The 16,019-nt window shown below is 42.3% G+C and overlaps 1 protein-coding gene across 1 annotated transcript in view; it reads left to right on the top strand.

Annotated features, from left to right (window-relative positions):
* Window positions 1-16,019, top strand: part of LOC126260678 (papilin) — a 267,188-nt gene that overhangs the window by 156,869 nt on the left and 94,300 nt on the right. The window contains exon 5 of the mRNA XM_049958012.1: window positions 9,920-9,928. Coding sequence (XP_049813969.1) covers window positions 9,920-9,928 — 9 coding nt within the window. The remainder of the gene's footprint in view (window positions 1-9,919; window positions 9,929-16,019) is intronic.

Here is a 16,019-nt window from a genome sequence, read left to right on the forward strand (position 1 = left end):
GCTGGTGACCGCGTAGTTGAGCGCCCAACAAAACCAAACATCATCAGCATTATAGTTGCGTGGATCTGTGATATTGTCATTCTTATAAACGGGAATGACCTGCGCTTTGTTCCAGTCGCTAGGTACCTTTCATTGCTCAACCGTTCAACGGGGAACTACTGCTAGAAGGGGAGCAAGTTCTTTCGCGTAATCTTTATAGAATCTTACAGGTATGTCATTTTGTCCCGACTTCTTTGCACTACTAAGCGATTGTAGCTGCTTTTCAAATCCGCTATCGGTTATCTCAATATCTGCCAGCCCGACGTTCGTACGACGATTGAAAGGAGGGACAGTGTTACGATCTTCCGCGGTGAAACAAGCGAATTCAGTATTTCGGCCTTCTCTCTCTTTATCTTCCGTTTCGGTGCCGGTTTGATCGCTGAGAGAATCAATAGATGGTTTTGAGCCACCTACTGATTTTGCATATGATCAAAATCTCTTAGGGTATTTACTTAAGTCTGTTGACAACGTCTTACTTTCAAAATCATTGAACGCTTCTCTCATTGCTCTCCTTACGTCCATTTTCGCTTCGTTCAACTTTTGTTTGTCAACTTCGTTTTTAGTTCTCTTGAATCTTCGATGAATCGCTCTTGGTTTACGTAGCTCTTTTCTAACACTGCTATCGAACCATGGTAGCTGTTTCCCGTCCCTTAAAACCTTACTCGGAACATACTTGTCTAGGGTACATTGAACGATGCCTTTGATTTTTTTCCATTTGCTCTCCACATCTTCTTCCTCATCTCAGATTATTTGATGCTGACTGCTGAGATATTTTGTAATTTATATCCTGTTACCCTTTCTGAACAAATATATCTTCCTATCTTACTTAACACTCCTTGTAGGACCCGTCGTCATGAGTGCTATCACAGCCATATAATAACGGATACTTTCCTCTACGTTAACTGATTCGATTAGTTCCGGTCTGTTTGTTGCCAGGAGGTCTAAGCCGTGACCCTCACGAGTTGGTTCTCTATATACTCAAGGTAATTTTCGGACGAGACATCCAGAACAATGCCACACGATTTTCTGTCTCTGGGATCAGTTTTGATGGTATAATACTTCCAATCAATACCTGGAAAGTTAAAGTCACCCCCTATTACGACATGATCAGGAAAACTAATAATGATACTCTGCAAGTTCTGTCTGAAGCGCTCTGGAACTACAGATCCTGTTCCAGGGGATCTATAAAAGCACCCGATCACCATTTTCGACCGTTCTTTGATACTCAATTTCACCCAGATTAACTCACATTCGGAATCCGTGATAACCTCGCTAGATTTTACCAAATTTTTTATTGCAATAAACACGCCGCCACTACTGGCGATTAACCTATCCTTAGGGTGAATATTCCAATCTGAACTTAGTATTTCGTTGTTATTGACGTCTGGTTTCAACCAGCTTTCTCTTCCCAACACTATCTGTGCATTATAACCTTCAGTAAGCGATACTAATTCTGGGACCTTTCCTCCTGCAGTTTCCTAAAATCATATTAATCTTTTATATCTAACATCTGCGAGGATGAAGATCCTCTGAGGTCGCTGTGGCTGATTTAACAGGAAAATCGTCTTTGCTCCTAAGGGAGGGGTTCTCTAACCCAAAAATGTCCGATGTGCACTGCACACGTACTCTGTTAACCTAGTAGCCGCTTCCTGCATGTAGAGCACGCCTGAAATATTAAGGGGAACCCTAAAATTCTGCACCAGATAGCGGAGGTCGAGAAATTCGGGTCCGATATTGTCGCAGAGTCGCCTGAGCCTCTGGTTTAGACCTTCTACTCTGCTCCGAACCAGAGGCCCGCGATCAACACTTGCTGCGATGTTACGAACAAACAGCTTAGCCTGCACCCCGCGTGCGTTGCTGTTTGAGTTCAATTAAAAATCCACCGGCCGCGAGGAGACGAGGATGGCCTCAGAACCCATGCGGCAGCCGTCATTAGTGCCGACATATGCAACTACATGCAGCCTGGTGCACCCAGTACGCTTGAAGTCCGCCTCCACATCACGGATGAGACCTCTTGGCAAACATACCGAATGCACACTGTAATTATTTCCCGCGTTGCCTGCTATCTCCCTGAGGCGCTCCATCACCCGCCTAACATTTGAGCTCCCAGTGACAAGCATAGCCACCCTCTGTACTTGTACATCTACATCTACATCTACATCTACATGACTACTCTGCAATTCACATTTAAGTGCTTGGCAGAGCGTTCGTCGAACCACTATCATACTATCTCTCTACCATTCCACTCCCGAACAGCGCGCGGGAAAATCGAACACCTAAACCTTTCTGTTCGAGCTCTGATTTCTCTTATTTTATTTTGATGATCATTCCTACCTATGTAGGTTGGGCTCAACAAAATATTTTCGCATTCGGAAGAGAAAGTTGGTGACTGAAATTTCGTAAATAGATCTCGCTGCGACGAAAAACGTCTTTGCTGTAATGACTTCCATCCCAATTCGCGTATCATATCTGCCACACTCTCTCCCCTACTACGTGATAATACAAAACGAGCTGCCCTTTTTTGCACCCTTTCGATGTCCTCCGTCAATCCCACCTGGTAAGGATCCCACACGGCGCAACAATATTCTAACAGAGGACGAACGAGTGTAGTGTAAGCTGTCTCGTTAGTGGACTTGTTGCATCTTCTAAGTGTCCTGCCAATGAAACGCAACCTTTGGCTCGCCTTCCCCACAATATTATCTATGTGGTCTTTCCAACTGAAGTTGTTAGTAATTTTAATACCCAGGTACTTAGTTGAATTGATAGCCTTGAGAATTGTACTGTTTATAGAGTAATCGAATTCCAACGGATTTCTTTTGGAACTCTTGTGGATCACCTCACACTTTTCGTTATTTAGCGTCAACTGCCACCTGCCACACCATACAGCAATCTTTTCTAAATCGCTTTGCAACTGATACTGGTCTTCGGATGACCTTACTAGACGGTAAATTACAGAATCATCTGCGAACAACCTAAGAGAACTGCTCAGATTGTCACCCAGGTCATTTATATAGATCAGGAACAGCAGAGGTCCCAGGACGCTTCCCTGGGGAACACCTGATATCAATTCAGTTTTACTCGATGATTTGCCGTCTATTACTACGAACTGCGACCTTCCTGACAGGAAATCACGAATCCAGTCGCACAACTGAGACGATACCCCATAGGCCCGCAGCTTGATTAGAAGTCGCTTGGGAGGAACGGTGTCAAAAGCTTTCCGGAAATCTAGAAATACGGAATCAACTTGAGGTCCCCTGTCGATAGCGTCCATTACTTCGTGCGAATAAAGAGGTAGCTGCGTTGCACAAGAACGATGATTTCTGAAACCATGCTGATTACGTATCAGTAGATCGTTCCCTTCGAGGTGATTCATAATGTTTGAATACAGTATATGCTCCAAAACCCTACTGCAAACCGACGTCAATGATATAGGTCTGTAGTTAGATGGATTACTGACTGGGCAGGAAAATCAGACGCTCGTCCAACAGTAGAGGCATCCCGTGCTGGCTCAGAGTCATCATCAAGAGCCGCAAGACCTGCTCCCTCTTTCACCTTCCGCCCAGTGACACGCGAATCCACCACTGTCTGCCACCCACTCTGGAGTGAGGACGGACCGGTCAGTTGTAGCGTACCAGAAGCCGCAATGACGTCCGGGTCACCAAGAGATTCCAGTGGCACTAAATGTGTTGCAGGCCTCATCACTGGGGCCCTGACGCCCTGACGTCACCGCAACTTTGAGCATTAGCTAAGAGCTGGTCGACGGTAGCCAACGCAGCTTCCAGCTGTTTACGGACAGCAGCCAACTCTCCTTGAGTCCACTCACAACAAGCACAGTCTCTAACCATATCGTACTTTGTATAAATAGATATGTCTCAAAAGGCGCTACTTAGTAACACTAAAAACTGCTGTGCAGATTCATCACTGTACTTGAGACCGCAAGTTATTAAACAGAAATAAATTTCTCTACTGAAGTTGATGTATTTACAGAAACCTGTTATTAGAAACCCCGTTTGCCGAAAAGTTACTGCACGAGATAAGTAATCCTACCAGAATTCACTGATCTAAACTGTGTGCTGTCTACTAGCACAAAATTAAAACTTAGTGGCGTCACGGCGTTTATGGCGACGGGAAAACATATTAGGAAGCCGCCCTACACAGGGATATTCACAAGACTTACGCAAAAACAGAAACTACGATTAATTTTCTAACCACTAGACTACACAGTAAAATACAAACGTACAGTTCACTTCTTTGCAGAAGCACATGGAAAAAAAACAAAGACTAAATTAATTTAGAGTTTATCAGACAAATCCTGCTGCTGCTCTGCTGCGCGTCCTCTCGACTCGGCGACTGCCGCTACATGAATCTTACAAAACGTAGTTTTACTGCCACTCCTAGCACTTTTTTTAGTGAACAACTGTGAAAATGATACTAAACTTGCACACTGTTCATGTATTTGCACTGAAACTACTTTTCGTATGTGTCGTAGCAAAAATATAAAATGTTTATTGAATGTAGATACACTTTGTTCTGCAATCTAAATACACACACACACCAGGTTGGTGATACACACAGGTGGACAGCGCCGTTGACGCGAACACTGACAAGTTCCACATATAATTCTGATATTCATCTTTAACAAAACGACTACAGTGTTCTCGATAATCAGGATAACTACGTCAGTTCACTGAGGTCCGCCTACAACGATGGCAACACGCCCAGCAGCTGCTTCGTCCATTTCCACTTCTTCCATAATAACACAACTTTAACAACGACCAGTCTAGTGATCGAACTATAACACTATCAACGATCCAGTTCCCTAAGTGCTCGATAATCGATCTTTGTTCCCACACATGGCCTATGTGAGGACATAATGAATAATGCTGTGTCAGGAATCGTGCATCCCTTAGTTGCTGGTAATTGCTTCATCGTGTGGACACGGGTATCGACAACATTACTTGAATGCTCGACTTAGGTAAGATCGAGTGCTCCGTGCAAGGGATGGGGAGGCGGGGCAAATAGTGGTCGTGAATTCACTGGAGTTTTCACCAAGACACCTGTATACGACCAATCAGCAGTTACATGTTACATTGTCTTGCTGGAAAACGTTCACATAACGGTACCCTAAGGTATCCATTTCGTCTGTAAAACAATCCACATAACGAGAACCTATCATTGGCCCCTGCAGCCGCACAATTAGAACTGATTGTGATCATATGGACCCTTTTCAGAATATAACAAAGCCGCTTCTGAGCCGCACCTAGCTGACACGCAGGAGCCATTGCCTCATAGGGTCTATGCCACACTTTCAGGTCCTATAATCTCGACATAATACGAAAAGAGTTCATCGTATCATCGTACACGTCGCCACTGTTGCATGGTCTAGTGACGATGTGGTTGACCCATGCTAATGGCTGGCTTGTGCGTCAAGCGGTCAGCTAAGGGACGCAAGTCGGTCGTCAGCTGGTAAAGCCTGCTCCATGCACTTGTCTCCTAACCCTTGAGGTACAATCTCGTCTCTGTTGGTCCATCATGGCCAGGGGACATCGGCTAGTTAATTAAATGTCAGTGTCAATAAAATTCACCAACAGCGGTGTACTTTTAGATGTTATTTTATTTTATTCTGAAGGCAACTAGTTTCGACATTTCGTCATGCCATATTCAGGATAGAAGTGTATGGGGCCTGAAGATGGCATTATGAAATGTCGAAACTGTTTGCCTTCAGAATAAAATAAAATAGTATCTTAAATTACACGGCTTTTGGTGAATTTTATTGACACTGACAATTAATTACGTATGATAGAATGGTTGATGACACTCCACGTTTCAATGGGTGGCGATATGCCTGAAGGTACACCACTGAACACTCCATGTGTCCCTGCGGAGGGCCGGCCGGTGTGGCCGAGCGATTCTAGGCGCTACAGTCTGGAACCGCGTGACCGCTACGGTCGCAGATTCGATTCCTGCCTCCGGCATGGATGTGTGTGGTGTCCTTAGGTTAGTTAGGTTCAAGTAGTTCTAAGTTGTAGGGGACTGATGACCTCAGAAGTTAAGTCCCATAGTGCTCATAGCCATTTTTGAGCCCTGCGGAGGAATCGTGACTTTCATTCGTCTGGTAGGACGGTTTTTTTTGGGTCATCAGTCTACTGACTGGTTTGATGCGGCCCGCCACGAATTCCTTTCCTGTGCTAACCTCTTCATCTCAGAGTAGCACTTGCAACCTACGTCCTCAATTATTTGCTTGACCTATTCCAATCTCTGTCTTCCTCTACAGTTTTTGCCCTCTACAGCTCCCTCTAGTACCATGGAAGTCGTTCCCACATGTCTTAGCAGATGTCCTATCATCCTGTCCCTTCTCCTTATCAGTGATTTCCACGTATTCCTTTCCTCTCCGATCCTGCGTAGAACCTCCTCATTCCTTACCTTATCAGTCCACCAAATTTTCAACATTCGTCTATAGCACCACATCTCAAATGCTTCGATTCTCTGCTGTTCCGGTTTTCCCACAGTCCATGTTTCACTACCATACAATGCTGTACTCCAGACGTACATCCTCAGAAATTCCTTCCTCAAATTAAGGCCGGTATGTGATATTAGTAAACTTCTCTTGGCCAGAAATGCCTTTTTTGCCATAGCGAGTCTGCTTTTGATGTCCTCCTTGCTCCGTCCGTCATTGGTTATTTTACCGCCTAGGTAGCAGAATTCCTTAACTTCATTGACTTCGTGACCATCAATCCTGATGTTAAGTTTCTCGCTGTTCTCATTTCTACTACTTCTCATTACCTTCGTCTTTCTCCGATTTACTCTCAGATCATACTGTGTACTCATTAGACTGTTCATTCCGTTCAGCAGATCATTTAATTCTTCTTCACTTTCACTCAGGATAGCAATGTCATCAGCGAATGGTATCATTGATATCCTTGACGGTTTACGTGTGTGCAAAATATTGTCCCTGCAATAGTGAACATCCAGATTAGGCACTTTTGATCTCGTTACCTCAATTACTATATAATTTCCGATACGCTGTGACTCATGCTTCCCGTGCCGATTTTCGTCTCACGTCGAATGTCGATTAATTCACGACGTGCTGCCGCATTCACTACTCGCCGGTCTGTAATAGACTGCTCCGATATCGCATCTACAACCGTGCTTTATGCTGCATGTAACCGTTATATTCGAACTTTGTACAAAGCACATCTTCCCATGAGATAATTTTTCCGTAACACCAATATTCTCCTCGGGACTAAACTGGAGCTAACGTCAACCATCTTTGTACCAGTTTAAACAATCACTTCGCAAGCTAGGAGAAAATCGAATACACGAAAACTTTTACAGGTAGCCAAAATGCACGAAGGAAGAGAAAAATCTCTGTCTACACACCACAAGCTGCTGCACAGTGCCTTGTGGAGGATACGAGCAAATGTCAGCTGTGTTTCATCCGTTTATCGACCGAGCGTGAAATGACTGTATGACTCAGTAAGGAGCCTTATCTCTGTTATTTTATAGTCGCGGTGATTATGCGAAACATGACACTGAAGTCATTTTGATCATGTTGAGCCCTACAGCTGAATTGGCCACTTCATGTGTGTATTATTTCAAATTTATTGTGTTACGGTCGGTTTCGTTCTTAGAACCAAAAGATATCCTAGAACCGAAACCGTAAATGTTCTATAATACACATAAGGTGATTTTCATAAATCTTTAGTATTGTAAACCACTGAGCAGACTAGGGCTTCAGTCTCCCTCGATTAGCGGTTTCATAATTTACCAATAATATTGCTTATGGTGATTCTAGGGCACTTCGTTTACAGTGGACATTCTGGCATAACTTGGTTTACATTTTTGACAATCCACGCCCGCTCCCAAGCACACTCAATCCCCTCTCCCGCCACCACCCCCAAGCCAGCGACAACCACAGCATAATACACTACTGGCCATTAAAATAGCAACACCAAGAAGAAATGCAGATGATAAACGGGTATTCATTGGACAAATATATTGTACTACAACTTTCATGTGACCTCTGGCCGTAATAACGGCCTTGATACCACTGGGCATTGAGTCAAACAGAGCTTGGATGGCGTGTACAGGTTCAGCTGCCCAAGCAGCTTCAACACGATATCACAGTTCATCAAGAGTAGTGACTGGCGTATTGTGACGAGCCAGTTATACGGCCACCATTGACTAGACGTTTTCAATAGGTGAGAGATCTGGAGAATGTGCTGGCCAGGGCAGCAGTCGAACATTTTCTGTATCCAGAAAGGCCCGTATAGGACCTGCAACATGCGGTCGTGCATTATCCTGCTGAAATGTAGGATTTCGCTGGGATCGAATGAAGGGTAGAGCCACGGATCGTAACACATCTGAAACGTTACGTCCATTGTTCAAAATGCCGTCAATGCGAACAAGAGATGACCCAGACGTGTAACCAATGGCACTCCATACCATCACCCCGGTTGATACGCCAGTGTGGCGATGACGAACACACGCTTCCAATGTGCGTTCACCGCGATGTCGCCAAACACGGATGCGGACATCATGACGCTGTAAACAGAACCTGGATTCATCCGAAAAAATGACGTTTTGACATTCGTGCACTCAGGTTCGTCGTTGAGTACACCATCGCAGGCGCTCCTGTCTGTGATGCAGCGTCAAGGGTAGCCGCAACGATGGTCTCCGAGCTGATAGTCCATGCTGCTGCAAACGTCGTCGAACTGTTCGTGCAGATGGTTGTTGTCTTGCAAACTTTCCCATCTGTTGGCTCAGGGATCCAGATGTGGCTGCACGATCCGTTACAGCCATGCGGATAAGATGCCTGTCATCTCGACTGCTAGTGATACGAGGCCGTTGGGATCTAGCACGGCGTTCCGTATTACCCTCCTGATCCATCGATTCGATATTCTGCTAACAGTCATTGGATCTCGACCAACGCAAGCAGAAATGTCGCGATACGATAAACTGCAATCGCGATAGGCTACAATCCGACCTTTATCAAAGTCGGAAACGTGATGGTACGCATTTCCCCTCCTTACACGAGACATCACAACAACAACGTTTCACCAGGCAACGCCGGTCAACTGCTGTCCGTGTATGAGAAATTGGTTGGAATCATTCCCCATGCCAGCACGTTGTAGGTGTCACCACCGGTGCCAACCTTGCGTGAATGCTCAGAAAATCTAATCATTTGCATATCACAGCATCTTCTTCCTGTCGCTTAAATTTCGAGTCTGTAGGACGTCAACTTCGTGGTGTATCAATTTTAATGGCCAGTAGTGTACTAAAATGAGGCAGTACGTCAGGACGTAGTTTCAACAAATAATTAAATCTCCTTTTTTGCGCGTTTCCTAGACTACATGTTTCTCGAATCCCTGTTTTCATATCGTTCTGCACAGCCAGTCCTCCCGCATACATCTGTTCTGCTTGGCAGGCCGCACTCCAACGTTCCAATGCAGCCAGGGTAAAATTCTTCTCTTGTGTCTTGGAGGCATTCAGTGCCATATTTTAGAAGGTCACACTTTCTGTCATTCTTCTAAGATTTCAGTGTTATGTTAGTTGTTTTTTCCAATTGTGTGTACAATATCCTTGATAACTCTCATCTGCTGTCCTGGCACTGCATTTTTTTATTTTGTTTCTTCTTGTTAATTCACAATTTCATCCTCATAACTCCATTATCATTGCCTTCAGTGTCTTCTCATGCCCCTAGAGATTCCCACAACATTTATCTCAGGTATACTCCAATACACTGAAGAGCCAAAGACACTGGTACACAAATCTAATATTGTGTATCCCCCACCAGAACGCAGGACTCGACTACTGTCTAATGTACTGCTGGAGGGAATTGGCACCATGGAACCTGCAGGGCTGTCCATAAATTCTTAAGAGTACGATGGCTTGAGATCTCTTTTTAATGGTACGTTGCAAGGCTTCGCAGATATGCTCAGTAATGTTCATGTGTGGGGAGTTTGTAGCAATGTCGGAGATTTGATGTTTTACCGGATTCCTGATATTCACGGTACACTCGTGAAATTGTGATACGGAAAATCCCCACTTCATCGCTACCTCGGAGATGCTGTGACCCATCGCTCGTTCGCCAACTGTAGCACCATGTTCAAACTCACTTAAATCTTGAGAACCTGCCATTGTAGCAGCGGTAAGCGATCTAACAACTGCTCCAGACACTTGTTGTCTTATATAGGCGTTGCCGACCGCAGCGCCATATTCTGCCTGTTTATATATCTCTGTATTCGTATACACATGCCTATACCACTTTCTTCAGCGCTTCACTGTATTTCCTCCTTTTAAAATTTGGTGGCAACTTTTTCTTCCAAGCAGTGGAATGTTGCTGCTTAATTGCCGTCTTTCCTTTCCATATTATGTGCTTTATTTCCTCGTTGCTTCCACCCTTGTCCGAAATGACTATCCTTAAATATTTACTATAGATCTGTCGCCATAACAAGATCCCTTTCCATAACTCTGACAACCACTACTCAAGTTCATTTTCAATTCTCATTGCTCATATCATTCTTAACATATAATATACATCGTCTTCTTCCTTGGTGCAAGTGATCTGATCGCTCGCGAAATTTGGGGAGAATAGGATGTCATCACTTATTTTAATTCTCATGGTTCTCTATCTTTCTTTTCCAATTGTTCAATGCTTCGTTCAGAAACATTTTAAGGAGCGTAGGAGATAAGAAACATTTATGTCTCAGTCCTCTACTAGCCTTCAGTTTGTGCGATAGGAACTTCCTCATTTTAACACTACAACTATTATCTGAACACAGCGTTCTATCAGGTCGCACATCACATTAATGTATGTTCTGGTTAGTCATTGTTTCCCACATCTTAGAAACAGATACACAGTCACACGCATTACGCAAGTATATGTTAACGATGTGCGTATCCTACTTATGAACTATTTTCTTCTCAGTCACCAATCAATAATAGGTCTGCTTGCCTCGAAGACTCTCTGTTCTTCTGCTGTATCTATTTCTCTCTCAATCCCAGTTTCAAGGATCTTATTATATATTCTAGATATAGAATTGACAAATGTGATTCCTCAAGAATTATTGCAATCATCTTTCTTTTCATTTTTAAAATATGTTTGTGATCAACCTTGGTTTAAACTCGATAGCAATTTCTCCTCTATTAAGAGGGAGATTAAATAGTTTCACAACATGTCAAAATATTACGCTTGATCAGCCTTCAATCACTTCATGTAAACAGCCATATGTCCTGGTGCTTTGCCATTTTTGAATATCTTAACTGACGTCTGTAACCCCACAGTAGTTATCTCCTGGATTTTTGTGTCATGTTCGTTGCCTATAAGACGACATACGTCTTGAAATTCTGATTGTTATTTTAACAACTCTTCATATACGTATGTCTTCCATCCATCCAGGCGTATCGGCTGCAAAATTATACTACTCCTGTCATTGTTGTATAACTATTTTACCACTTTTCATACTTCTTTAGACTTCTTAGTCCATATGCAGTTACTAAATTCTTAATGTGTGAGTTCTCACATAGCAGTTTTTGCTGTTAATAAGACTTACCCAGATGTAGTTTTTAGCCTCTCTCCGACTCTCCCCTTTGCAGCCAGTCACAGTGTAGTGCTTTAGGAGCCATTAAAAACGAAACAGACAACCAAAATCGAAGTTGGTGGAGCTAGCCCAGTTGTACTAGTTAGAAAATAAAAAAACAATTGAACATCACAGAACTACTACAGTTGTCATTTATAACATCACTCCCCCTCTTCAATAAGAGCTTAGTACTTTAGCAGCCATTAAAATGAATGAGCCAATCACAATGTAGCTCGAAAGCATGAAATTAGGCTGCCCTCAAACGTATCTGAACGACCTGAATTACTTACAAAAATATAATGTTCGCAGTACTTCCCCACGTAAAATATGTCATCGAAACACACATGCTTCAAAAATACTTATCCTCCACGTAAACTCCGTAAAACAGCGCCAAAAATTTATTGTCAAGTATCTTTTCATTCCTGGCTACAGACTTGTTTATGGTCACGCCAGTTGTATACGTAAACGCCGTTGGAAGCCATTTCATTCGCTATGGAGTACTGGAACGAGTATAAAAATACTCTCCATAAATAGTTAAAATCTAACATTCATTTATGCAATATAATTAACGAATTATATACTCACAGTTGTCTAAGATAAGTTTTACTTGAAATATTGTGTTGTACAACTTCAAAAACGAGGAGTAAAATCATCTCCAGCTTTATGCATATATTGCTTGTCGTCACCAGCAGATGACAGCATTTGTGAACATTCAAAGTTCGATTAATATGCCATGGTATAAGGTACAACACAGCATCAAACTAATTTTTTTCGCATGTATGATGCTTGTCAAATGCGACAATGTTTCTTCCCAATATAAGATACACTGAGCAAAAATGCGCAAGTAGCACAAAAATGTGCAGTGTTTATATTAAGGGAAACAATGTTATTTTCTAAACACACACACACACACACACACACACACACACACACATATGTCAAACTGGTGCCTAAAACATCGCTCTAGATTTTGAAATTAAGTGCATCAATGTTATTTGCATTTCTTAATACATGTGGCTTAAAAATGACATGCTAAACACTAAGTTCCTCTGACAAGTTACGCCCAAAGGAAATAGGCTGCCTCAATTATTGGCAGAATGTAGTTGATTGCTTGATTTCAGGCACAATACACCCACTAAAATAAATCTTAACTATTTTATGTTTATCTGTCAAGTGTTGGATTTCTACCTTCAAGTCTAAAGTACGTAAAAGATTTTCTTATTTTAACATGAAGAAATATTATAGAATCTGTTGTCATGTCTCACGTTATTCAGTAATGTTTCACCGATAATTTTGGGGAGAAGTTAACATATCAGTAGAAAAATATAATTGATGGTACTGGTCGACTGTTACCTGAATTTCATTAGAAATAATCTGGCTTTGTCGAGGTTAAGAAAAAAAAATAACGAATTGCTGTAATACTTATCAATCAATCGGAATTATGGGGCCAAGGCTCTCTTTAACTTTTATTGGGCGCATTTCCTACAACCAAATGTTAATTAACACCCATATATAATAAAACTGTGCAACATAAAACACCAAACCAAATGAGTGTGTATCCAATTTTAGGCAGGACGGAAAGAAGGGATAATTTGTTTTTATTATGATGTATCACTTAAACTGGACGTCTTATCCTATGTTTACATACAACACGACCAAAGACACTGACAGATGTGGCATCAAAGAAGATAGCAGAGTCGATACCTCAAAATTAAAGTCTTTAGTAAAATTATTTGCCATTTATCGAGAATAAAGGCACGTCTAAGAATAATTACAAATTTGGAAAATTCAAAATTTCAACCAATATAAAATAGTAACCTTTTTTAGTACAACACACGCTTTGCAACACAGTGGTCCTTGAAAGTAAATATTTTTACTTTTAAATTGCATGTATTACGTATTAAAATACACTCAGCGTGTGCACACGAATATGCATCAATGATAAAAACATTAATATAACAAGCACTTGTTAACAACGGACATCCGATTGCTCTAATATACTTTGCAAGCACAATGGACCTTAAATATTCACATATTTAAATTGTCGGTATAACTTACTAAAAAATACGCAGCTCACTTGTTGACACAACTTCAATAAATTATAGGCCAGTAGCTGACCACAGTTTGATCTTCGCACCACGCATTAAATTGATCTAAATAAGTAAAAGTTTGTTGAAAAATACGCACGGGGGCTACTGCCCATTTAACTTATAGTCTCAGGTGCACCTAGAATTGGCAAAGTAAACAATGACAACATCTTATGCTCGGTGAAAGCAGCACTCATACATCTTCAAATGGGCAGCAGTATGACCTGAATACTTGCCAGCAAATCAGACAGAGTAAAAGTTGTTGTTCCCACGTCAAAATGTCATTTCGTGTCAAAGTGAGCCAAACATAATAGTGATGTCATGCTAGGGTATTAGCTTTATCTTGCAGTACAAGATAGCATTTCAGTAAATTAGTAATAATCATCTATATACTTAAGAAACGTGGGGCTGCTATGTTTTTAACTACCAACTTTCAAAGACAGTCAGAAATTGTACTGACCTTGTGTTAGGATATTAACTTTATCTTGCTGTTCAAAACGTTTCTCGTGTTCTGCTGATAACGCTAAATCGTAACACAGTGGAAATAACATGATATCTCGAAGAAATAGCACACTGGCCATTCAGAGCAGTAGATGGTGACACCGTTTACCCCAAATTGTGACTACCATTATCCCAAACTTTGACTGCCAGTTCCCCAGTTTCTGCCATTACCCCAAAGAATAATTGCCATGACACTGAAAGCTAACTACGATTACCCCACATGGCTACTGCCATTACTCTGAACGCAGACAGACTTTACCCTAGATGGTACCTGCCGTTACGTCAACTCACCAACATTACACTGATAATACTCACGATGATTTCAGTCATCGTTTGGGGTAATGGCTGTCTTTATTCACTTGTAGAATGCATCTATATACATACTCCGGAAGCAACGGTACGATGTATGACGGAGTGTATCTTGAACTTCCGTTTGTCAAGCCCTTTCCTCGCAAATAGAGGGAGGGAAAAAGGACTATCTATACGCTTCCGCACTAGCGCTGATTTCTCTTCTATTGTTTTCTCAGTCCATACGGGAGATAGATGTAAGCTGCAACAGAATCTTTCGGCAAACAGTCGTAAAGGCAAGTTCTCTAAACTTTCTCAATAATGTTTCGGGAAAATAACTTCTTCTTTCCTACAGCTGTCCTACAGTGGTCGAGCGGCTCTAGGCCCTTCAGTCTGGAACCGCGCGACCGCTACGGTCGCAGGTTCGAATCCTGCCTCGGGCATGGATGTGTGTGATGTCCTTAGGTTAGTTAGGTTTAAGTAGTTCTAAGTTCTAGGGGACTTATGACCACGGCAGTTGAGTCCCATAGTGCTCAGAGCCATTTGAACCAATCTAGGGGACTGATGACCTGAGAAGTTAAGTCCCATAGTGCTCAGAGCCATTTGAACCACTTTCTTTCCTACAGGAATTCCCGTTTGAGTTCCTGTAGCGTTTCCGTAATTCTTGCTTGCTGATCGAACCTACCAGCAAAAAAATCTAGAAGCACGCCTCCGAATTACTTCCATGTCTCCATTGATTTCTGACCTTCTGGGGATCCCAAACACTCAAGCAACACTGGAGAATGTTTGGGTCGCACGAGTTTTTTGTAAGCGGGCTCCTCTGTGCGTGAGCTACTCTTTCCTAGAATTCACATAATAAATCGTAGTCGAGAGTTTGTTAGTCTTCCCTACAACCACTATACGTCCTCGTGGCATTTCATGTTGCTTTGCAGCGTTACTCCTGGATATGTAATCGACGCGACTGTGCCAAGGGACAAATCACTCTATTAGAATATAGTAGAATTCTTTTGCCTTATCATCTGCATTAACTTACATTTTTTTCACATTCACAAGAAGCTGCCCTTTATAACACCAAAAAGAAATTTAAGTCATGTTATCGTCACTTAAACATGACACTGGCTCGTGCACCACAGTGTCGTCAGCGAACAGTCGCGGACCGCCACTCATCCTGTCTGTCAGGTGTTGTATGTATGCAGAGAACAGGGACGTTCCTATTACACTTCCCTCAGGCACTTCTGACGATGCCTTTTTCTCCCATTAACACTCACCGCCCAGGAAAACGTACCGGTTTCTATTACTTAAAAAGTTTTCAAGCCACTAACGTATGCTCGGACCTTTGTTAACAGTTCGCAGGTGGCACAGTATCAACGGCTTTACGGAAGTCTATGAATATAGAATTTGACTGTTGTCCTCCATTCACATTACACAGGATCGTAGACCGAACTAATGTAAATAGTAATCAGCAACTAATGACGGGAAATACATGTTTGGTTTATTGTTTATGTAAACAAAGTATGCCTTA

This window comes from Schistocerca nitens, chromosome 5, assembly GCF_023898315.1.
Source record: "Schistocerca nitens isolate TAMUIC-IGC-003100 chromosome 5, iqSchNite1.1, whole genome shotgun sequence".
NCBI classification, from domain to species: domain Eukaryota; kingdom Metazoa; phylum Arthropoda; class Insecta; order Orthoptera; family Acrididae; genus Schistocerca; species Schistocerca nitens.